This window comes from Ananas comosus, linkage group 14 (genome assembly GCF_001540865.1).
Source record: "Ananas comosus cultivar F153 linkage group 14, ASM154086v1, whole genome shotgun sequence".
NCBI classification, from domain to species: Eukaryota; Viridiplantae; Streptophyta; class Magnoliopsida; order Poales; family Bromeliaceae; genus Ananas; species Ananas comosus.
In genome coordinates, this window is record NC_033634.1 from 9633961 (window position 1) to 9659588 (window position 25628).

The 25628-nt window shown below is 37.6% G+C and overlaps 2 protein-coding genes across 3 annotated transcripts; both read left to right on the forward strand.

Annotated features, from left to right (window-relative positions):
• Nucleotides 1-21378, forward strand: LOC109720341 (dol-P-Man:Man(7)GlcNAc(2)-PP-Dol alpha-1,6-mannosyltransferase-like). Its single transcript, XM_020247392.1, has 21 exons — nucleotides 1-1024; nucleotides 1117-1209; nucleotides 1336-1428; nucleotides 1523-1652; nucleotides 2602-2688; nucleotides 3282-3343; nucleotides 7107-7178; nucleotides 8864-8981; nucleotides 10189-10247; nucleotides 11320-11391; nucleotides 11809-11872; nucleotides 11946-12049; nucleotides 12480-12551; nucleotides 12745-12813; nucleotides 13623-13640; nucleotides 13735-13802; nucleotides 14700-14768; nucleotides 14843-14925; nucleotides 16904-16994; nucleotides 17821-17883; nucleotides 21034-21378. The coding sequence occupies exons 1-21, from the start codon at nucleotides 725-727 to the stop codon at nucleotides 21068-21070; spliced, it is 1824 nt and encodes a 607-aa protein (XP_020102981.1). The 5' UTR covers nucleotides 1-724; the 3' UTR covers nucleotides 21071-21378.
• Nucleotides 22007-25628, forward strand: LOC109720603. 2 transcript variants are annotated; one of them, XR_002218995.1, is made up of 2 exons: nucleotides 22007-22300; nucleotides 22879-22917. XR_002218995.1 is itself a non-coding variant. In XM_020247835.1 (2 exons), exon 2 carries the CDS (start codon nucleotides 23991-23993, stop codon nucleotides 25242-25244), a length of 1254 nt encoding a protein of 417 aa, XP_020103424.1. In that variant the 5' UTR covers nucleotides 22007-22300; nucleotides 23406-23990; the 3' UTR covers nucleotides 25245-25628. The 2 variants fall into 2 exon arrangements, 1 of the variants encoding a protein (XP_020103424.1); XM_020247835.1 differs by lacking the exon at nucleotides 22879-22917 and adding an exon at nucleotides 23406-25628.

A 25628-nucleotide genomic window follows, 5' to 3' on the forward strand; every position in this document is an offset into this window, starting at 1 on the left:
AAATTGAATTTGAGGAGAAATGGAAGAGAATGATAGTTTGTTATGGACTTCAAAATATTCAGTGGTTGTCAGGCCTGTACGAGGAAAGACGTAAGTGGATACCAGCTTATGTGGAGGATACATTTTGGACTGGAATGTCCACAACACAGCGTAGCGAAAGTATGAATGCATTTTTTGATGGGTATGTGAACTCGAAAACTTCATTAAAACAATTCGTTGAGCAGTATGAAAGGGCAATAAAAAATAAAGCTGAAAAAGAAGCAGAATTAGACTATAAATCATTTAGGTCAATCATACCATGTATCAGCCGTTATGCATTTGAGAAGCAATTTTAAGATGTGTACATGATTGCTAAATTTCGAGAATTTCAGGCAGAGTTGAAGGAATTAATGCATTGTGAGACATCCTTACTGTCTTCGAAGGGCAGTGCGAATTCTTATCAAGTTAATGAGTATGGCGATGGAGGAAAAGATATACCCTTCACAGTATATTTTGATGAGGGTAGCTTTCTAGTAAATTGTATTTGTCGTCTATTTGAGTATAAAGTTATTTTATGTCGAAATTCAATTGCCGTCCTAGTTCATAGGAGTTGATGATTGCCCCAAATTCTTACATATTAACACAATAGAGAAAGGACGTCAGACGGAGGTATACCCACGTGAAGACATGGCATAAGAACTTAGGGAGCACCGCTGAAATTTATCGATATGAAGTATGTAGGAGTATGTATGACATTGTAGACATAGCTGCTGAGTCTGATGAGAAATATGAAGTAGCATTACGTACATTGCGAGATTTGAAGACAAAATTAGAAAATACTTTATCATCGAAGAGAAGCAATGATATTGAATATTCGCCGATTGCGGCAACACCTTCGAATGGTGCATCGAATGATAGAAGTAACGACCAGAGAGTTTTGAGCCCACCACCTGTTCGCAGTAAAGGCTGCCTGCCAAACAAAATAAAAGAGTCGATGGCCGATAAAGTTGTACGACGGTTGAAGATGAAAGGCAATAAACAACAGGTATATCTTGACCTACCTCAATCAATGTTTTGTTGGATTCTAATATACGATAGACGACAATGATTGATAATTATTCATGCTATATTTAACAGGTTGGGCAACATTGTTGGGACAGGTTATATAACGGTGAATGTTCCATCTATAATCGTATCTCATCATCACACTCGGCCTCGTCCCAACAGAGTGTATATATTTTACGCATTATTATTTATATATTTGATTTTCTAATATTCGATATAATTCAATATGACTATTTGTTTTTAAAAATCTGGATCTCTTATTCTACAAAACCAATTGGTTTATTAAAACAGGTTCATCTACAAAGTCCTACGATTAACAATTCGTCGGCAAGTGACTTACCTTATAGGATCGATGTACAAAGCAGCCCAGCCATCATCGTAACAGTAACAGAAATTATATTTCTTATGGACGGTTCTTTAATACAATTTTATCTATATAGTTATAATATGGTTTACGTTTGCTTTCTTTTTATATCAGACAACGTGGGGCCCCAAAAATATATCCACTTCTGTAGATCCTATCATGTATCCTCATAGAGTGGATAAGAGTCCTCAATCTACAAATCAGAATCCGAGCAGTTATAGCGTAGAATGGAACAGTTATAGAGGTCACAGGTACATCTGTAGTGTTAATGGGCACACCAATATACCTGTCACTTTCATAGGGTAGGGTTTTCTTTTGCAAATTGTAGAAAAAACATGAATATTTGTAAGTGTGCCAAGTGCCCACTTTTATAGGGTAGGCGTTACTTTTGCAGTTATAGCGTAGAATGAAACAGTTGTAGAAGTCACAAGTACATTTGTCATGTTAATGGGCACACCCATATACCTGCCACTTTCATAGAGTAGGGTTTTCTTTTGCAAATTGTAGAAAAAACACGAATATTTATAAGTGTGCCAAGTGCCCACTTTTATAGGGTAGGCGTTGCTTTTGCAGTTATAGCATATAATGGAACAGTTGTAGAAGTCACAATTACATCTATAGTGTTAATGGGCATACCCATATACCTGCCACTTTCATAGGGTAGGGTTTTTTTTTGCACATTGTAGAAAACCCTGCTAAGGTACATATGTAGTGTCCACTTTTATAGGGTAGGCATTGCTTTTGCAAGTATAGCATAGAATGGAACAGTTGTAGATGTCACAGGTACATCTATAGTTTTTAAGGGCACACCCATATACCTGCCAAATCTATATGTCAACTTTCTATGCTAGGCCTTACATTTGCAATTATAGCTTTCCATAGAAGTGTTATAAGTCGGTATAGTACATCTAAAGCGATATAGGGAACATCCATAGACCCGTGAATGAAATGTCTCCATTTGTTTGGTGCGACTTGTTTTACCTATTTGGCTCATCTCGCATCTAAGGCAAAATATAAAAACATCTATAAATAATTCTTACATACTTGCCTTATCGAAAATCCTTTTTGAGTCCACATTATATTTCCATAGATCACATTTATTTCGTTATCCCTTAGTAGTTTTCATATTACCACTAATTCCTCTCGTCCCAACAACACTTACTGCTTCATTCCATGTACTCTTGACCATGTAGATACTGATAACTTATTGAATCGTGCAGTAAAAGTAACCATCGCTGGCAACGAAATTGATAATGATTGCTCACAGAGTGCTGTGGCTGGTCAGCTTGCACAACGGATAGGTGGCCGACCCTCAGATTTGCAATTTGCAGAAGCTAGTGTAGGATGTTATATCGTTTTCTTTCCTACTGAGAAAAGTCGTCAGAAAGCTATTCGTCGTTCCCCAATAAGGAATGACATATTAACAATCACAGTCACTCCATGGGAAGCCAGCCGTCATACAGCCACACCAACATTTTAATACTTTGTATAGATTCGCCTACGGAATTTATCGCTATTGCCATCAGTATCAAGAGTTAAACTACTATTGTTTCGAGCTTTGGCAGAGACATATGGTCCGATGAGCCCAGCCGTCATCTTGAAAATCTAAACTACTATCATCTCTTGATAAAATGTATTAATCCTCGCATCATATCAGAATATATTATACTCCATTTAGGGAACAGAGAATGGACAATTTTTGTTGAGATTGAGTCATGGGAAACTTGCCCTCCAACTGAAAATCCATAATGTACTGTATACTGTACCACCTGCATCGCATATTTTATCACGAGTTTTAATCTAATATTAAGTTTGGCTCATTGTCTTCAAATATATTTTTTCAATATTGTATATTATGTTTTGTCAACCATAGCTGAAAATGCACTGCGTATGGTTGTTCCTGTGCTGCTTTGGCTGTACCAAAATGTTGTACAGGTGTTCCAAGATAAATTTATAACTGTACAATACATCAGTTTAAGTGTTTATCATATAGGTCGGTTCAAATATACTGTACCTCCAAAGTTATCTATCTTTCTTAAATCATTATTGATAGTCGAATTTCCCGACCCTTGACCCGGTCAAAGATCATCCTCGGGAAGCAAGTCGGGGTGAAGAACGGTTGCGGATAGTGACCCTCGAAGCTTGCGCCCTTCGACAGATCAAGCGATTCGGCTGACGAGGGATCGAGCAGCCGGGTTCGAAAACACTACAGTAAACTCGGTTCGGCTGGATGAGCCGAATGTACAGACTACACAGAAAGTAGGGTCTGCTGAAGGGGCGAATGGATAGAATACACAGTAACTGATCGGCCAAAATAGCCGAATGGAAGAAAACACAGTGATTGGTCGGCTGTAAGAGCCGAATGTTTTTGTATATATTAATAGAGTGTGCCCGAAGGGCATACAGACTCTGAAAATCTAGTTTACAACATAGTGTGTCCGTGGGGCATACAGACTCTGAAAATATAGTTTACAATGTAGTGATGCCCATAGGGCAGACAGACTTCAGGATTCTATTTAATGGATTACTCCTAGAAAAGCAGTAAATGTAGGAAAGGAAAGATATGAAAATGCGATGGCTTCTCGTTTAGGGGAGAGAAAGGCCTCTATTGCATGCTTCGAAATTACTATTTATAGTAATATCAACCCACATTATTGCTTGGTTGGGGGAGTGGTTGTAACCATGATAGTGAAAGTTACGCCCCACTTCTTATGAAAGTTATGTCCCACTTCACATGGAAGTTACGCCCCACTTCTCAACCGTTCCCGCCTAAACGCTTTTGATCTTTAGGCGCCTTATTGCCGACTCTGGTGTACCACGTGTCCTTATTTCTTCGGCTCATACGTGGGTTAGGTCGGCGTGTTAATTTCAATTTTGGCATCAACAATGCCCCCCCAATAGTCTTTCGAATGAACATTCGAATGGCTATTGGTGCCAAATCGACTACTCAAATGACACAGCCGAGACCCAAGTTTAGTTTCAGTGGTCTTGGTCGGCTTAAAGAAAACGGTTCATTATCATCCCAACCGCATATACCTCGGCTGTAAAGTACCGAACTTATGAAATTATGAAGTTACGGTGGGATGTAGTATGCTGGATTTTTAATATAAAAATAAATATAAATAAAAATAGCGTAAGATACTATTTTTATTGGAATTAAGTGTATAAAGTATAAGTTGGAAATGACCTGTGCAGAAATTGGAGCGAAAACAAAAGATTTAGAATTTTCTATGAAAAACGGGGCAGATAAATTAGCAGAAAATGCAGAGTGTCAGAAAATTATGAAAACTGGAGGATAGGTCAGCATTATTTTTATGAGGCTAGAATTAAAGTTTCATCTCATTCTGACACCCGAAAGGTGGAAAATAAAATCGAACTGCTATCTGCTAGAGATTACAGTTCGATAGAGCTTTCGATGACCAAACGGGGTCGAAACTGAAAGATTAAAATTTCTTTTGTTAAGTAAAACCAAGCATGACTGTCAAATTTGAGCTCAAATGGACATTCAGAAGGGCAGGCGAAAAATTGTACCGTGCTGCTAAACTGAATGTGAATAGTATTATGTGAAAGGTGTTGTGTGCAATTGTGCACATATAATGAGCATACGAATGTGGTCATTTTGCATCTCTCTCATTTCCCTTCACTTGACCGACCAAAGAGAAAGGTCTCTCTCTCTCCCCTAGCTTTCTCTCTAGCAAATTCACCATTAAAGAGGAGAAGTTGGAGTAGAATCCTTAGAAGTTGGAGAGTAGCTTGGAGCTCAAGCTTTCATCTTCTGTCTCTCTATTGGAGAAAGCTTTGGAGGTAAGCTTTGGTAGTAACAATGGTAGATTGCTAAGGAATGATTCGTATGCCCTAGAAATGGATTTAGTGAAACTCCTAGATGCTAAATAGATGATTGATGTTCGAATTTAAAGATCAAATGATGAATTCTTGCATAGTTACATTTTAGGGCATTAAAAGAAGGGTTTTGCTTGTGAGGGGTTTTGATCTAAATTGAACCTATACAAACCTAATTGCTAGGTATTCTGACGCTTTGGCGAAGTCGGTTCGGCGATACGACGAGGCTACGCGAAGATATTGAAGAAAAGGCCTGTTTCGGTACAGATTGTCGCAGCTTGCGGCGTAAGCCTCCAAAAATCGTGAAACCGAAACCGGGGCATCGTGACATCACCTAGAGGTGGGGGGTGTCCATCCCGAAGCAACTGAGCTTCCGTTTATGTCTAAGTTTTATGCATGTTGATCATATCTCATATGTTGCATTTTTGTACTATAGGTTGTTGCATAGTCATATTCTATTCCTTGCATGTTCCTTAGTAGTGTAGCAATTATGAGCTTGACACGAGAATCTAGGGTGCATGTGAATTAGAGTTGATAACATGAAATCCTATAGTGACATGATAAATGACAACTTGAACTTGAGATCTTGTTAATAGTTGTCATTGAATTAGTGTAGTAGAAGCACTATAACATGAACAAGTGGCATGTAGAATAGTTGAGACATTTACTACAATTGATTGAACGAGTGGCATCGAATCTAATGTAGTAGTCTATAGTGACATGATTCTAGGGACAGTAGAGTTCCCGAGTAATGGATTATGTATTGGACATCGATGCGGTAGAAGCACTATGACCCTGGTAGATAGGGTATCCTCTTGTGAGGATTGGATCATACTTACTAGTCTGTTTGCACTTGGCGTGGTCGCTCCACCCAAGTAGTGGTCTCCGGAGTACTTCACATAGGGGCAGAGTAGTTGTCCCGCAGACGGTCTCGGTGTGTGAGTGCAGCTTCTCCTCACCTATAAGATTGTGAGTGGGTCGAGGGCGAAACCTTTGGGTTAGCCAAGTGGATTGGGTAATGAACATGAATGGCATAGTAGGATTGCATTCTTACCCTGAGTAAACATAGTGTATATTGTAGATTACATTGCTATGTTGCATCTATATACTCTTGACATCATACTAGCGTGATAGTAGATTTATTGCATGATGATTTCATAGCTTATCATTGAAGGCATGGTAGAATAGTTGCAGTTTATTTCTACCTATCTATCTATTTATCTATCTGCTTATGCCTGCTTAGATCTAGTGGGAAGATCGGCGGAGTCAGCGGCCGAACCCATTGGGAACTATTTATATAGTTCTTGCCTCACTTTGTTGCAAGGCCGAGTAGCAGTGTGCTGGGCGAGGATCGCGGCAAGGGCATAGCGCCCTGAGTGAGTAGCTAATAGCTTTCCTATCGTGCATTAAAGTACCATCGAGTACTAGATATGTATTTTGGATAGTTATTGGAGAGCTATTATGTATTTGAAGACATACTTGTATTACATTTTGGGAGGTGAGAATATAATCTATTCAAATGTTGAATGGTTGTAATAGTTAGGTGTATCTCTTTTTATCACACTTGTATATACTTGTGTTTCTTGCTCTTATTTGTATAAGCACTTGTGTGCTCCGGGATTGATCATGTATGTTATTTAAGCATTTTCTGGGCGCTTAATTGTACTTGATTAGATTATTGAGTCTTGGGCCGATAGGGGAGGTGCTGTCCGTTTGGCGCCTGTTCGACGCGCCCGAATCGGACTAAATTGATAGCGGTTTCGGGGCGTGACATCGGCTTCATTAGCCGATTCTTTACTTTTACTCGATTGGTTTAAATCTTGTTGTAGTTATTTATAAAATGTAACCATCCTCTCTTTCCTTCGCCTTTTCAGTTCGCTTGGCATTAGGTTTCATTGTATTGCTGACTTTAAGGCTCTTTCGGCTTCAGGTGCTCTCTATTCATTAAATTGGTGTTCCATAAAATGCATATGTTATCTAATTTTTCTTCTTTTCAAGAATTTGGATATAAAACTTTATTGAAATGCCATTCTTTCCTTCAGTATTTTTGGTAATTGTATCATATTGCTTTCTTTTCTTTTTCTTTTTCTTTTCTTTTTTAATTTGTGATTCCAAGATATGCGAATGTTACTCTTCTACTTCTATGATGAGAACATGACATTCTGACATGTCGATTCTCACAGAGTATGGACTCAGAATGCGCAATATCTGCTCATTTATATTTTGTGGGTATGCAAATTTTGGGGTCAACATTTGTCCAATTGGATCTTAGGGTAGTTTAATCTCAAGCATTACATTGAGGGTCGTGTATTATGGCATGAACTGTTTTGTGGTAACTGATGATTCAATAAAAAATTATTTTAGTTTGATTTTCTTGCAGATGCTTTGGTTTCTTTTATCTCTCTTTTGTTGAGTTCTCTCATATTGACTCTTGGTTGATTTCTGTAATCAGTTGCATAAATTTACTGCAGCAGTTTTTTCTCCATTTTCCTATATATATAGCTGTTTCAGGAAAAACTAGAATTTCAAATTTGGCCTTTAACTATTGTTAGGTTGCATTATTTGGCCTTTTTGTTAGGTTGCATTTTTGGGTTTTGTGACTGCATCAATCCTGTTGCACATTTTACTTTGCATTCACATTATATCTATTTATTTTCGGCGGCTATCCTGTCACGCCCCGGGACCGGCGGAGGCCCTCCCGGTAGCGTGCCCAGACCCGCATATGTCTACACATATAAGGTGTCTACAAGAAAAGCGGAAGTAAAAGCAAGAGATGGAACAAATAAGAGAAGTGAAATAACAAGCAACTAATGATATCAGAGCGAGTAAAGTTCTAACATCTATACTAATAGTAATAGAACATAACTAAAACATAAAAGTAAACATAAGTTATACAGTATCAGCCTCTAATGCAAAAGTGGTGGTCTCTAGTACACTGGTAAAACTCTCAACCTCTCCAAAATAAAGTACAACGAGAGGTAGACCACCTAGCGAATCGTCCTCGAAGGAAGCTAGCTCGAAGCAACTCCCTTCCCCCGGTCCCTAGCCTCTCCCGGCGTGGAAGGCTCTGAAAGAAAACACCNGGTGAGAATGAGAGAATAAGAGAGGGAAGAGGAGGAAATGGCTAATAAGCCCATCTAGTGTAACAAAATCCGGAGAGGCCCCTCAAAAACCCGATATTGCAACAGCCCGAACTGGGCAGTTTTCGCCCAGAGGGACCGGTCTCTCCCCAGCAGGGACCGGTCTCTCGCTGCGAACCCGAAAAACCAGCGTTCGGGAACCGGCCTCTCCCTGCGCGGGACCGGTCTCTCACTGTGTAGACGCGCTTGAGGACCGGTCTCGCCCGCCAGGGACCGGTTGCCTCAGGGCTGCCGCAGCACTGCTCACTGGGGGACCGGTCTCTCCTTTCAGGGACCGGTCCCCGAGAGTAAAAACTCTCAGGACTTATCCAGAATTCCAGTTTTCGAACTTTTTAGGTCGGAAAACATTCTACGACCCTCCACCAAGTGTGGAAAAGCTCGAAACACATCCAAACACTCGAACCTCGTAATTTGCAAAGGTCCAGTGTGTTACATATCCAATCAAATATGAATTAGACTAATTTTCTTATAACAGGTTAAAAGGAAATTTGGGTATCGTGTCGAACCATTCTTTGGAATAATGACAGCTTTGCAATTTTACTTGTTGTTCTATTCAACGCGGCCTCTTCCAAACATTTTAGCTTTTTGTTTAGGTGATTGCCTATTGCTATTCAATTTTCGACTTATTTTAAATTAATGATGGTTAGCTTTATGAAAATGATTCTTTTGTCCATTACATGATAGCAAGTTTTTGCATGATTATAAAATCTATTTAGTTCCAATATAGACGTGATAAATCTAGAATTATCTTAAGTTGCTTCATCTGCTAGGTTGCTAATTATACAGTTGGAGACCGAGGCTCCCTATTTTACATAAATTATCTGAATCCTTCTGAAGTCTGGAAAGAGATTCTACTGATGTATTTTGTTTTGGTGCGATAGCTTTTGGTGAGGGTGTATACTTTGGTAAGCATGCTAAGTATGTCCCTTAAAGACATTAACAGTCACATAGATACTCATACATTATCTAAGCATAATCTTAATGTTGGGTAACGTTGTTTTGCATATCATACGCAGCCATTTTATAATTCCTGATCTTAGGATCAGTAATTTGATTAAAGTTGTGTGGAGGCATTCAAGATGCCTGATTTTCAACATTACTCTTCCTCTCATTTCCATGGGATTCTCGGCCTATTTTCAATGTGATTTACCTATGTTTGGCTATTTCATATATTTAGATCTGTCATACAAGTCAATGCAATCTTCTCTTATACTGTAGAAAATGGAATTTGTTGACTTAGTTGTTTATCTTTCGAGACCTTGTCACGTATTCGTAATATTTGGGGCACTTCTACGAAGAAAATTTCATGTTAAAAGCTAGTTTTCCCTATTGTAGGGTGTAGCGTTTTTAATGAAGTGTTGCCTAAAGTAGTGATATGAGTACTTGCAATATGTTGGGTCCAAACCACCGGCCCAAATGCATTAGCCCAATTCGTTAGTGGAAAAGTTCTTGGTGCTTGCACAGCCAAAGAGTCCCTTGTCTGTTCAGTATGGACTATGGGTGTTACGAACCGCTACAGCTTCTTTCTTTGGTAGTATCAGAAGCACCAAATTGGTGCTTCTGCTTTGTACACTCATAATTCTATTTCTGCAGCAGAAGTTCAAGGATTTTTATTTTGCCAAACTCTCCACTGAAGTTTGCTATTGCTGAATGCAGAGGCAAAAAAAGGGCAAAATGTTCTTGTGTATGCTGATGATCCTTCTGGTGCTTCTCATTATTTGCTGTTGATCTTCATTATTAGCATAACAAGGAGAATACGAGTTAATTTGTTGCAACTATGATATTGCTTTTCTCATGCAGTTAATTTGGCATATTCTTTTTGGTTTAAGGGAGATTCCTTGGCTACTTTGAAATGCCTGGTATGTCTCTTATCTACTTATTTACTCCACTTTTTGCCTGGTTTAGTTGTTCCATTTTTGTGCATTCATGCATATTCTCTTGCCATTTCTGTACTAATTGGTTTTCTCATCAATTTTCTTGCAAATTGCAATTTATTGAAGATATTTGAGAATCTCATGCTAAATAAGGATTTTGTTTCCATTATATGTCTTCATACCCTTAATTAATTACAATGGTTTAGATTCTAATTATTCACCTTTATCATCATGCAGTATGGGAAAAATTTGATGGTACCCCTGAAATTACTCTGTTTATACGTACAGTCATATTTACATACTATGCTTGAGAAGTAGGATTGCTTGGCTTTTCATGGGGGACAGTATCAATTTAGGTGCTCCAATTAAATTTTTGTGTTTCTTGTAATGCTTGCTTAGGACCTTCTTTACTCAATTATAGTAGGAGCTTTACTTAATTGGCTGAGTTTGCTAGCTTGCTAGTTGCCAAATTACTTGGGTTTAAATTAATCAATGACAGTGCAACGTTCTTGGGACCTTTTTCTTTTTCCCGCTATTCATGGCCTTACTATTGTCTTGTTTGCACTACAGGATATCCTTTATCAGTTTCACTTTATTCTTCTTTCTGTGAACTGCAAGTGATTGCATAATCTAATTTCTGGGGCATCAAATGTGTATGATGAGTTATTTTCTGACCTGCATAATGGACTTATAATGTAACACTTGTATTTCTTGCCAAATAATGTATGGTGTTGCATCTTTACATAGGATTCTCAACATTTTAGAGAGCTCAATGCTAAAAAGAACTCAGCCAAACTGCCATAAGAGAATTTACCTTTAGTATCTTTGTTATCCAAGGCATGCACAATGGACAAGGGCAAGAAACTTGAATATCTTGTTATCTCCTAAGAGGATTTTCTCATCATAACACAATTATTAAGATTGTACCTGGGTACTAAATTTGTTCTTGCTGATTGCTTTAGTCATTTTCAATATTTAATGAAGTATATAATTCTTATGTCATCATGTTTTTTTTTCTTTGGAAGTGTCAATAATAATTGTGCACTTTTACATGCAGACTGTCCCTACAGTTGTATTTCGCTGCGATACCGTGCTGCTCTTTGGTCCTATTGGCATTGAGCTGTTGTTGGTATTCTTTCATTTCATTTCTTTGAATGTCTTTCCAACAAGTCCTAGGATTATTGAACATGATTAGAAATTGGCATCTTTCATCATTTTTTATTTTTTGCACTATTAGAATATATGCTTTCTGAGATCTTTATTTTTTTATTAATTGAATAATTCATAATTCTATTTCCTTATCCTGTCTGTTTGTGGTGCAAGTAGATATCCATGCAGCTATATTCTCTTAGTTGCCTTTGTGGCATACTTCTTATTTACTCTGATTAGAACGAGCATGGAAACCAGACATTTTTTGTGGACTCATTCAACAATAACTCTTATGGCATTTAGCTGCTGATCTATTTTAATTTTCTCCTTCATTTATTGCATGCATAGAACCCTCAAATGGATACTCTTATTTCTGAAATCTAACATTCTGCAATAGAGTAAATCTGTTTCACTGCTGGAAGCAATTAAATGCTGCGTGATCACTGCTCTTCTGTGCATAGGTAAGTTGTTTTACTCGTTGAATTAAATCGTGCTAGATTGAAAACTAATTTGTTTTCATGTGTTTTTCTTCAGGCATTTCTGTGCTGGTTGATTCAATAATGTGGCAAAGAATATTGTGGCCAGAATTGGAAGTTTTCTGGTTTAACTCAGTTCTAAACCGTAGTTCAGAATGGGGTGTATCCTTATGTTATTACTATAGTTTAACTAGTTTTCTTGCCACATAAATTATCGGAAGATAATTTAGTAGGAGAACTTCGTATCAAGAAGAGAGTAGGATTCAATGATTTATATATGGAAAACTGGATTTTATTTTTCATCATAAACTCTCGCTTTTAGAATTCTACTTGTCTCAGATAGAGGGAGAGTCTTAAACTTTCTCTTCAACTAGTGAAAACATTGTTTTTTTTTGCTTTACTATCCTCTTTCATGAAACCGGTGCTTAGGGTTACAGGATGTATTCTCTTTGCTTGCCATTTATATTTGTTTTTCTTATTGTTTTCAAAGACCCTTGAAGTTTGAGGGAATATAGGTTTATTTGTGAATGTTATCATTTGAATGGAACAATTCCTTTCAAATTGTTTGTCTTTGATATAGTTGTGAATTTAGACTCATCCACTTCATTGTTACTTCACTTCAGCACTTCCACGCTCCATGCTTGTAGGATATCCTCTTTGTATGGTAAGTCAAAAAATATATGTTGATGGAAATTTGGTTATTGTAACTACTATGTGCTGCTTTCTTTTATTTGTAAAGCTTTGGCATTTGTTACTTATGATGTTGTACCTGATTCTGTTCTTGTGATTTACATTTTCCGAAGAATGTGACAAGTTACCAAATATTTATCTGATGTATGTATATTCTTTATCTGCAGATTGGTATGATTCTTGATAGAAGGATAAGGCGATATGTGCTTCCAGTCTTTTTATTTATTTGGATTTTTTTTTGCATTTAGACCCCTGGCAAATTTTTATTTTAAAAATAGCCCTGTCAAAATTTAATTTGCAAAAATGGTCCTGGGCCTGCCATGTCAGCGCCACGCGGGCAGGGCAGGAGCTGTGTGTTAAGTTGACACGGTGAACCATTCACCGTGTTTAGACACGGTAAATGGTTCACCGTGTTTAGTATGTATATTTTGTATGTTGAAAAGAGGAATAGGGAGTAGGAATGTCAATAGGTATAGATATCCGAAATATTATCCAAATTCAAACCGTATATATACATAATTCATTTTTATTTATTTATACAATATATAAAATATTTAATAATTTTTATTTCTTAGATCTTCATCCAACCCAGCGGGTTTTAAAAATCTATACCGTTGGATGAAGATCTAAGGAATAAAAATTATTAAATATTTTATATATTGTATAAATAAACAAAAATAAATTACGTATATATATATAATTTATTCGGGTTTGGATTCGGATAATATTTCGGATATCCATACCTATTGACATCCCTACTCCTTGTTCCACTTTTCAATATACAAAAAATACGTACTAAATACGGTGAATCATTCACCGTGTCGTGTTTAGACACGGTGAATGATTCACCGTGTTTGAACACGGTGAGCGGTTCACCGTGTTCAACTTAATACCCTGGCCCTAGCCCAGCCCGCGTGGCGCTGACATGGCGCCTACGTGGCAGGGACAGGGCCATTTTTGCAATTTTAATTTTGATAGGGCTATTTTTAAAATAAAAATTGCTCAGGGGGCTATTTGCAAAAAAAGCCCTATTTATTTTGTTTTATCAAAACTTCCGCACAAGGTTTGTTATGCATACCAGTACTAACAACTTAATTGATATTTTGAAGTTTTTCGCTCTTATGTCTATCCCTGTATATACCATACTGATGTTACAGGAGCTTCGGTTCATACTTGGTTCTATTCCTATTCTAAATGTGTCAGCATCAATAGCAGCTAGCAGCGTGTACGCTTAACCAATCTACTCTTATTAAAATGCAGTTTATTCATATTTAATCAATAGTCATTACTCTATTTCAATTTCAACATCATCACCAGCTTTCCTTCATAATTTCTTATGTTAATTCACACTAGAGTTGCACCAGCCACACTCCAATATGAATTGTAAAATTAACCTTATGTAGGTATTGTTTTGTCCAATGAAGCCAATTTATACAAGAATATATGAACCAGTTGTGTCAGATTGTGTATGACATGCTTTAGATTTGGTTCTCATGTTTTATAGCCCATTACTTTCTAGTGTGGTGGATGGATTACAGTTGTACTGAAGATTGTTCAAGCCCTTTTACTTCTAGAAAATTCTTGTACTAGATATTTATGTTGAACTTGCACAGGTGAATATTGCCTATATTGATGGAACATTTTAAACTCATTAAATTTAAATGATGGAGCATTTTAAATTGATTCTCTTCTTATGTATCGAGGCTGCCTCAAAGCAGAAAATTATTTGCGTTGGAGATTCCTTGTGCCTTAGTTAACAACAAATAATCAGTTATAGTAGTACAACACAATATTAAGAAGCATCAAAATTTATCAAAATCATGCAAATGATTCTCTCTTTCAGCCTCTTTGGACCTGTTAATGTATAGCCTATATTCAAATCATAAGTGCAAGTTTTTGGTAAATTCATTTAAAGGGGCTCTCTCATTCTTTGTATGTTGATCTTTTGAAGCTGCAGCCCTAATTATAGCCATGATCACTTTTAGTCTTATTTGGTTTCCAAGGCAGTTATGGTGGAATGATAACGGATTTATTGAAATTGAATTTGTTGTTGGAAAATAGCTTCTTTCACATAAAATTCCAAGTAATTATATTTTTTTTTCTTGCTTTGTGATCTTCCCAGATATAATAATAGGAAGAAGAAAATATGGAGTTGGATCTATGTCATTATGCTTGGATCTTTTATTGTCAGGTTGGATCATCAATTACTTGAGTTAAACAGGATATCTTATCTACTACTTTATGATAATTTTATGGTTTTTTTAGTGTAGGATGCTCTATAGTGACATTCATGGCATCCTATAACAATTATCCAGGTGGTTATGCTTTGAAGGCTCTACATCAAGCTGGTGAAATACTCCTTACGTTCCTGTATTTTTAAGTCGTCAGAATTTCTCATTAATGATATATGATGTTTTCAAAAGTGTCATGTTTTTTATTCACTCATGTTGTGAAAGCGTTAATTTTGTTGTTCTAGACATCATAGATTGATGTGAAGCTCTTATATTTTGTTGTATTCTACGAACGGATTGATGGCTCTTTGCCTTTTAGCATAGCAAGTGGTATTAATCAATCTCGAATGATCGAACCCGCCAGGCAAAGAGTGTCTTTCTTACCAGATGATCTTTATCGGTGATCCATATTGAATCAGTCATCTTCATCATTCAATTTCCACTCTGAAACAAGTGAACCTCACTTTTTGTCAACAAAAAGCATTCAAAATCTCAGTTGGCTAGAACTCTTAAAATTCTGCAGAAAGTACATGATAATTTTGATTCGTCAAGGCTCCTGGTCATAGTTGGTCGGCCAACCTGATTCACTTGAAACATCCACAGGCTTTCTTGGTTGATTAATCACCATTCATTGATCTCGGAGAGCAGAGCCTCAATATAGTTCCATGACCTTATCCAGCACAAATTTACAAAGTCTATCCTTCTAACCGAGGGTTCGTCTTATCCAGAAGCTCTTGCTGTGTTGGTAGGCTTGAATATATCAACATGTCCAGGGTCTTGCCAACACCTAATTTCAATGATTCAATCCAACCAAGTGGTTAGCTTTGTCTAATAGCTTTTACATGCTTGTAACGCCCCACATGGCATGGGATACTGATTTCGATCAGTTTATATGAGGCCTACGCGCTAGTAATAATAACTGGGTTTAAGCATTTTCGGCCGGTGGTTCGGCCCAACGAGTTATTGTTGCTAGCGGGTCGGGTCGTTGCAATTGGTATCAGAGCCGAATACCAGCCGGAAGTGTGAGAACTAAGTGCTATACGGGACAAAGTGCTACACCAATGGATTTGGTGAGAGCCACCTCTTGAACCCGTAGGAGCAATCTCTAGAATCTCACATTGCTTGGTAATTCTGGTCCTGATCTGTCTATCCGTGATCTGGTTTCACGCCCCCAATAGTCCCACATCGGATGGGATACTGATTTCGATCAGTTTATATGAGGCTTACGCGCTAATAATAATAACTGGGCTTAAGCATTTTGGGCCGATGGTTGGGCCCAACGAGTTATTGTTGTTAGCGGGTCGGGTCGTTACAATTGGTATCAAAGCCGAATACTAGCCGGAAATGTGAGAACTAAGTGCTATGCGGGACAAAGTGCTACACCAACGGGTTTGGTGGGAGCCATCTCTTGAACCTGTATTAGCCACCTCTAGACTCTCACATCGCTTGGGAATTTCGATTATGGTCTGTCTGTCTATGATCTGGTTTGGACCCAACGAGGACGTCAGGGTCTAAACAGGGGGAGTTTGTAACGCCCCACATCGCATGGGATATTGATTTCGATCAGTTTATATGAGGCCTACGCGCTAGTAACAATAACCGGGCTTAAGCATTTTGGCCGGTGGTTGGGCCCAACGAGTTATTGTTGCTAGCGGGTCGGGTCGTTGCATGCTCATGTGAAGGTAACTTTAACTGAAGCTTCGCTTGTTGACATCTTTTCTGTTCTAACGAACACCTTTAAAGTCAAGGATTTGACTGAATCTATTTCACTGTTAAGGTTATAGTTAACTTTAAATGGGCAGTAGACTAGATCTTCCTACTAGAGGTCAGCTATATTATTTCAACAATATATCCTACATCAATTCTATAGTCCTCTTCAATTTTTATGATACTATAAAGACTTAATTATAGAATTTACATAATGAATATTTAAGTCATTACAGGTTGCATTTAAGTCGTGTCAGACTGTTTCGCCTACTGCTAAGCACATCATCTTTTGGATTCTCCTCTATTAACTTTGATATTTCTGTGTCATGAAGAGAATACCACTGCTGTAGACATTATGTATTGTGCTTAATGATGTTTATGACCACAGATGCATCAACAAAGGAAAAGTTGGTTCATATAGATGCTTTCACAGCAATGAATGGAGTTTCTCGTTTTTCTGAAAATGAATATCCTTGGAGGTATGATTTTCTTAGCCATTTGGAAAATATAATATATGTTCAATGCCAAAGAAAATTAAGTGTGATTTTCACCCTTTCATATTTATTCTTTTTTGATCCATCTCAAAGCAATGTTGTTTCCTGTAGATTGATAAATGTTTGCACTTGTTAGCCGAGTAATTCCTAGTCATATGTGAATTACACATTTTATGTCCGATTTTGCTGAAGTTAGTCTTGCAACTAAAAATATAATTGGATCTTTCTTTTTTTTGACTTGTCAAAGTTTGAATTTGAAGAAAAAGGATCAAGATCTGAACAAGATACATAGATACATTAACACACTTTTTTGGATAGTTTAATCCTAAAAACGCTGTACTATCTAATTATAGCTCACTCTCAAGAACCGTAAAAAGCCTGAGTTGATACATCGAACTTGTTAAGGTGCATTGACATCTGTTATTGTGTTTACAAACTAATTTGTTTCAACATGAAGCTGCTGCATGGCAGTAGTTTTTCTGTGGCATGACAGGGAGCATTAAAAGTGATATTTATCAACATTTTTAAGGATGAGACTTTCTTGTCTTCTTTAATACATATCTGCTTTGACTTCAGTTTCCCAACCTATCCTTTCGTTTTCTTTTGTCGTTTTCAGTGAACCTATTTGTAAGTTTGTTCCTGCAGATCTATCTATTTGTAGGACCCGATAACTGATGCTAATAACATCTATTAATTTGTATTCATCTGTTTCTTTAGTTCTGAGGCCTTTCTTTTATCTAAGCACCCTATCAATGTTTTTTTAATTTATTTTTCACCTAGTGTTAAAATAATTCTTTTTTTGGTTGAACAGATACTCTAAAGAAGGACTTGCCATCGAACATTTTCGTAACAAAAATTTCACCTACCTGCTGAAGTAAGTTTCATACCTGGATTAACGTCTATGAAAACAATTAAATATTTTTGAATGTCAAGACAAGTGTCATAAACTTGGCACACCCTTATTTTCAGTTTTTCTTGCAAAGCAATTACATCTTTTATGTTAGCCATCTAAATGATATGGTTTTATAAGTTGCATTTTAATAATTATGTAGCTTAATTCTCTTCCATTCGTTACTTAATGCCCGTCTCCTATCATAGTGTGCCTTTGTTTTGCATAGAGTACTTCCATTGTGTTATCATTGGCATATTATAGGAAGAATATCATGATAATACTCTGTAAGGGGTGAGGACTGCTCGTGCTGCCTGTGCCGATGCCGTGCTGGCATGTGGTATGGAGCTGAGCCGATCCCGTATTGACTTTTTTGAGTAGTTTTTTTTTTTTTTTTTTTTTTTTTTTTTTTTTTTTTTGAGGCACAAAGTTTTATAGAGGTTTCTTCACACTTCGTATGTATATATCTTATAACTCTACTAACATTTGGAGTAATTAGTAGTATTATTACAATATTACATGATTAGACCCAACTTTTGGTTAAAAAAATATAAATAAGAAGATTTTTCTGAAATTTTCTATCATTTTAGCTTTAGCAAATTTACCCATGGTAGTGTTTTTCTATAGATTTTTACCCAATTACGACATTGGTTTGGCTTTCATGCACATATAGACATAATCTATTCTTACTATATTGCATAGATGTAACACTTAAAGCCTATTTTTGTAGCTATTATAGATATTAAATCACTCTAAAAAACTAGTTTTTCATGAAAATTTGATAAAAGAGAGTCCCAACACTGGTACACCCTGTGCCACGGTGCCTTGCCATACTGCTGGTGTGAAAGGTTTTGCATATTGTACTTTTGGCAAATATTACAAATTCTTTTAGGGAGATCCGAACAACTTAATCTCATGCTTACTTTTGGTTTATGTACAATTATACCATGTAGAACGTAGTGAGCATTCACATATGGCGTTAAATTTGACATGAAGCAATAGCTCTCCTTGGCATTATGTAGAAACAGTCAAAAGCAGTAGCTCTTCTTACATTAAATAGGAAGAGCCAAAAGATAATTCAAGTCAAGGATTTAAGTGCCGTGGTACGGGGTCGTGCCGGAAACTTGCCGGCACAGTGCATGCCGAGCCGTGCTGATGCATGCCGGTTAAAAAAATTCTTGTGTATGGACACATAATAGCATGAAATGTTTATTTTCTTTAGCAACAAAATATTCTAACGATTTATTATGTCTTTTTATCACATCTTTTGAATTTTATTGAGGAAATTACTTACTAATTTAAAGAATAGAAAGTTTTGAGCTAATGCTAATTTAAAGAATAGAAAGTTTTGAGCTAATGCTATCGGCACGGGGTTTGTATCATGTCGGTATCTTGTTGACACGGTATGGCACGGTGGATACGGTCCATGCCGACAAGCACTTAAAACCTTCATTCAAGTTTTGGTGAAAAAAGTGACATTGTGAGTTTATTTATTGTCACGCCCCGGATTACACGTTCCCCGGGCACGCCGACAGATCCGCCGTATACAAAGAAATTTTTTCTGTATACGAAGCGATAGCTGTACCTGNTACTGCACTGAGGTTGGGGAAAGATCATGTAATATTCCTCTAATTTTACTTCAGAGTGATTCCAAATTAGTCTGAATGAATAAATTCATCGCTACATGCTAGCATACAGATATAGTGAGATATACACAACGAAGCCACATTTTGATTGGTGATTTCAGAAAAAATGTATTGTTATTTTCTGTATTTCTTTGTTGGTTGGTTTTACTTACCTTCTTTTTCTTTTTTTCTCCTTGGGTGTGTTTGTCATGAAACATCATTCCATCAACGGCTACAAATGCTTGTTTGCCATAAATGGATTTTCTGGCCTTCGTTTCCGAAGGCATTTTCCGCCACTAGCTCTTGTATGACTGTTAATTTCGAGAGAACCATAATTTTCAGACGAATGTTTTAATACTGTTGTACGCTTAGTTGTCTGAATTGTTTGATTTTACTTGAAACTTTAAGCCCTTGTTAGTTTGTGCCTATGTTTTTGTTAGCTTCAAATTCCATCTTATTGAATGCGTTTGCTGAGTTTTTGCCATCTGTAAATACCTGCAGAATTTCTTTGGCAAAAAATGAAAGAAAAAAGAATATTTAGTAGTAACTTTGTTTTTGCTTTTTCCCCTTTTTTTTAAAAAAGGAAAGACAAGTTTACATCTGCAAAATTTCTTTGGCAAAAAAAAACGAAAGAAAAAAGAATATTTACCAGTAACTCTTTTTTTGGCTTTTTTCTCTTTTTTTTGAAAGGAAAGACGAGTTTATATCTGCAGAATTTCTTTGGCAAAAAACAAAAGAAAAAAGTATTTACCAATAACTTTGTTTTTCGCTTTTCCCTCTTTTTTCTTTAAAAAAAAGAAAGGAAAAGACAAGTTTACAAGTTAGTTGACAAAGTTACATTATAGAGAAGTCCATATGGTGCCACATTCAACCTCATAGAGTTTGAGGTTAAAAAAAAAGGAATAGAAAAGAAAAGAAAAAAAGAAAGAAAAGACAGCCAAGGAAGATTGGATATTGAGCTTATATAGTACTTGTTTTGTTTGGCTTCTGAAAAAGACAGTTTCTTTAATTGAGAAGTAACAGACAGGCATTCGGCAAACAAAAAGTGTGAAGCTTTTCGTATGACACAAGATATTTATGAAACACCTGCTTCTTCTGTAGTGGAAAGCAGTTTAGGATAACCCTTTCATAAAAAAAATTCTGTATAGTCAGTTTAGGATTATTTTGGAAAAAAATTCTGTATAGTCAGTTTAGGATTATTTTAGATAAAAATTCTGTATAGTTCTTCTTTGAATGGCTCTTTTTGAACAACACTTTTGCAAAAGCTCTAAGTTGGAGCGTCTAGTTTTGGCGCTCCAAAGCTTAGTTTTGCTTCTCACCGCAGCAAAAGCTTGATATTTTTTGTTTGCAAATGCCTAGCTGTTGCTTCTTGGAGTTGCTGTGCAGTAGGCAATGCGCCAATCTGACAAGTGCATATATTTCTAGTCGGCTCACCATATGTACAAACGTAGTTCTTAATTGCCGCTAAATATTTTAACACAAGCTGATCACATTTTGTTGGCAATTGCAGTCGAAAGAGCCAAAAGTATTCGTACATGGGAACATAGAAGACAAGGGCATTGTCTCTTCAGATTGGTCAGGGTGCCCATAGAGATCAAAATAAAGCATCATGTCTTTCCGAGGAGTCGCTAACTTATGCACTACAAAATGATTGAGAAGCAAAATAGTTCTCTCATAACTTTGGTAGTTTGGACTTGTACATCACCATCTTTGTTTTCCTTTTTCTTTTTTGGCTTCCCAGCTGAATGAGGCCTATGTGCTCCTCATTGTTGATTTTTATCGGCGTATATGCATACAATGTATTATGTAAGAAAAAAATTGGGTTATTAAGACCAAACCTCTTATTGCTTCAGCAAATATAATGCTTTCCCGAGTTTCTGATCTTGAGTTTCTGATCTTGCTGTACTTTTATTTTTCCTTTTTTGGTTTTAGTTTTTGTTTTTCTCTTTTTTCTTTGTATCTATGCACGCAGCGTACATAGATGCGTCGATATATGGATTGGGATAGAGATGGCTGAGTGATTCATATAACCAGTACAGCTAGTGTGAAGCTTTGTACTTGTAGGTAGGTTGGTTATATTCTATACTCTCGTGAATCGCAAGATAAATCTGATTCCTTGGGGAAGCACCAATCATCAATTGCTTTGCTGTTAGAGCTTTTGAACGCAGCTTCTATCTATCCTATGGTGGTCCAAACTTAAAAAAAGTATCAGCTTTTAAATTCTGCTTTCACTTAAATGATTTTTGCTTGCACTTAAATGATTTTTATATCTTATTCCCGCCTGCGCGTTTTCGTGTTTTTAAGGTCGGGTTTTAAATTAAAATATGGATTATCATAATAAGCCTAGACAATATGTCATATGTATAAAATGAAGAAAAAAAAAAGCATATGAAACAAGAGAGAAGAATAAATAAAGTACGAAACTTTTAATAGTTTTTGTAACACCCCACACTCTTAACTTCTTATTTTAACTCCTATTCTTTTAAAATTCGGACCTTTTCGTAAATATTAGTTTTTGAGGAACTCGGCGGCATTTTGTGCCAACTAATCACTAATTCCTAATTATCTCCACCATCCGTTTAACCTAGCCGCAACCCTCCTTAATTCCTCCCTCATTGCGCCCGTACGGCTCCACCCTCCCATACGCGTGCACGACGCCGTTGATCACCGTCATCGTCACCATCGTCCGCGGCCGCCGCCACAATCCTCATCCGTTGGCATTTTTTTTGATTCGTCGTCGACGACATTTTATTGTCGTCGTTTCTATCTTTAAGAAGGTTCATTCCTTTCACTTTCATCTCTACACCTATTCTTGAAAGCATCTAAATTTATCGATAATTACGTGATTGTTGTTAGGTATTCTTCTTTGATGATTACTTCTAGGATCATTCAAATCTGATTTCGAATGGTCTAAATTAATGTTGTTCAAATCGTTAACCTTATGCCTTGTGTTCTGCATATGATTTGGTTTTGTTGACTTTGCATATTCTACATACTTTTAGAATGCTCGTTATATGTTCGACGAAACGCCTATGAGAGGGCGAATTTCGTTTTGTTTCTAATTTTGATCTCATCTAATTGTAATTTGCCTATTAATATTTCAACATCTGAAAACCCTCTTTTCGAGTATTAGATCCTTCCTGTATTATTTTAAAACCTCATTCATCTTATCTTGCTTCTTTGAATATTTTAATCCTTAAAACTCATCATCCTCTTGATTGCTAATTGAGTTTCGTCCAATTTTTAATATTCTAAATCCCTTTGTGCTCCATCCCGACCTATTTGCATACCTTTATATCCCCTTTTGTATGTTCATTTTGGTTAGCTTATAGAGAATCGCGTGTCTCTATTTTAGGTTCCGACGATTGAATTTTCGGCGCATTCTCGACTGGATAATTTTTGAAGTAGGATGTCTCTTGGTATTCTGCTATGCTAATGTTGGCCATGTCGACATGTACTTTGTTATAGAAGCGAGCTTCGTCTTTGTATTGCGCCTTCGGGTGCCTGCGCCTATCCGCGCCTCTGTTTTGTTTGCGCCTTCGGGTGCCTCTGTTTTGTACATGCACTTTCGGGTGCCTCTGTTCTGTTTGCACCTTCGGGTGCTTCTGCTTTGTTTGCACCTTCGGGTGCCTCTGGATCTCGCCAACGGATCATATGATATAGTTAGTTGCTGGAGACTTAATATTTATTTCGTTATTTGCTTAAAGAAAAATGCTTTGTAAAGTTATAGTTCCAATTTGATTTGAATTTTAAGTTTGATAAATTCTTTTTTTCTAAATTTTGCAAATTAAAGACCAGTCGCTTGAATTAATTTTTGTATTCATTTACTTATTTGCATTGTATGCTTAATCCGACTAATATGGTGTATGGTTGCTTACCCAGGTACCGAGACTGATTTGCCGGGCGGGGCTGAGACTAAGTGAACGTTAGACGTAGCAAGTTTTGATTTTAGTCCCTTTTGTTTTTACATCTAGTATTTTCGAATTATCTATGATCGTTTGTTATCTATTTTGTTTCGTTATATCTTCGTACCCACTTTTGTCACTTATAGTATTTCCGAACCTCTCTTGTGATTCGTAGTAAGCTTTAGTTCTATAGATGTTAGAATTCCATTTGATTTTAGTTAAAATTCAATTTCTTAGTCTCATCCTATGATTCTTTGGATTTAGTGAAAAATTTGGTAATCATCATTTTGCTAGCTTCCGTCTGATTCTGTAGCCTTGCATATTTGCTAGTTTAGCAGGTATGCGGCGTCTGTTACGCCTCGGGTTTGGGGCGTAACAGAGAAATGGTATCAGAGCATAGGTTTAAGATCTCTAGGAATTTTTAAGGTATAGGACTGTGAGAGCTTATTAGGACGTGTGAGGATGAGTAGAAGTAAGCGTATATCTGAATTTGTTTCGCTGCTGCTTTGCAGTTTCGATTAACATCTCGTATTTATGTGGTTGTGATCTCTCTTTTAATAAGATGGTGCGTCCATCCCGCCATAGCAACACCAACAACGACCAACCAAGGAACCCACCTCCAGCCGGATCCGGAGATGCAGATATGAATGCCACTTTAGCGTCACTTTTGAATACCACATCCTCGGCAGCTGTTCCACCTCAAACTATTGTTCCGCCCACTACCCAGAATTCGCTACAGTCAACCTTAGCGCCTCCAACGAACCCTTCGGCTTTTGTTCCACCTCTGCAACAGACTTTTAGTACGGGGATGCCTTCGACGGCCGCTCACACTACCTTTTCGTTTCCGCCGTCGACTGCACATCCTAGTTTTGTTCCGCTACCGCCGCAAACCACTATTCCAACCCACTCCGCCACTTTACCTCAGAGCACCACGATGGATCCCCTGGTTGCCACCTTGATACAAGCTGTTGTCGGGCTAGTTCAGACTCAGCAACAAAGTTTACAGCAGAATCCAGCTCCTAGTGCCGCAGAATCAAGTTCCAGAGTTCGAGAGAGGAGCATCAATGAATTTAAGAAGTCTGCTCCTCCACCTTTTTCGGGCGCTACAAATCCGGACGAAGCAGAAAATTGGATCAAAGAGATGGAGAAGGCATTTTCGGCCATGCAGTGCACCGATGAGGAGAAAGTCAGATTCGGGACGTTCATGCTTCAAGGCAGAGCAAATAATTGGTGGGAAAGCGAGTTGAGAACTCGCGGCAATGATTTAGCAGCCCTTTCATGGAAGGATTTTCGATCATCATTTTATGCAAAGTACTTCCCAAGGAGCAAGCTTCGCCAGCTTGAAAGACAATTTCTAGATTTGAAGCAGGGTTCGATGTCTGTGGAGGAGTACGAGGCCGAGTTTGACCGACTATCCCACTTCGCCCCAAAACTAGTAAATGATGATGAGTCACGAGCTAAGAGATTTGAGGAAGGATTGAATGGACATATTCGCACTGGTCTCGCACCGCTACACCTTGAGGCATATGATGATGTCGTTTCCAGAGCGAAATCTTTGGATTCAGTATGGAGGCAAACTCGAGAAGAGCGAAATGCAAATCAGAAGAAGAGGAATAGAGATTCTTTCAGAGAAGGTGATAGAAATGCGAGAGAAGTGGACGGATCTAATGACTCGGGGAGGCCGCGTAATACACCAGCTCCTCGAGGTGGACCACCAAATCGAGATCAGAAGCCGAAATGTTCAGTTTGTGGTGGATGGCATAAGGATTCGGCTGCAGGCACGTTACTGGTGGTTGTTTCAGATGTGGAGATTTGAACCATCGAATAGCTCAGTGCCCTCTACTTAGCACTGACTCTAGCACTGGATCCAAGCCTCAGGAGAAATTTGCTGCTCCAGCCTGTCGTGATCGTGCCCCTCCTACTGGTCAGTCTAGAGGTGGAAGACCTCGGACACGGTCGTGTTCAGGCTCTGTCTCAGCAGGATATCCAGGCATCTAATGATGTAGTCCCTGGTATTCTTCCCGTGGCTTTTATTTTTGCTTGTGTTCTCTTTGATTCTAGAACTACTTATTCCTTTATCTCTTATGCTTTTGTTCGAAATCATTTGTTAACCTCCGAACCCTAGGAGCACCGACCAATCAGGTCTTCTAGAATGTACACGATTATGTATAAATAACACTACCACTCTACTTCTAGGTTA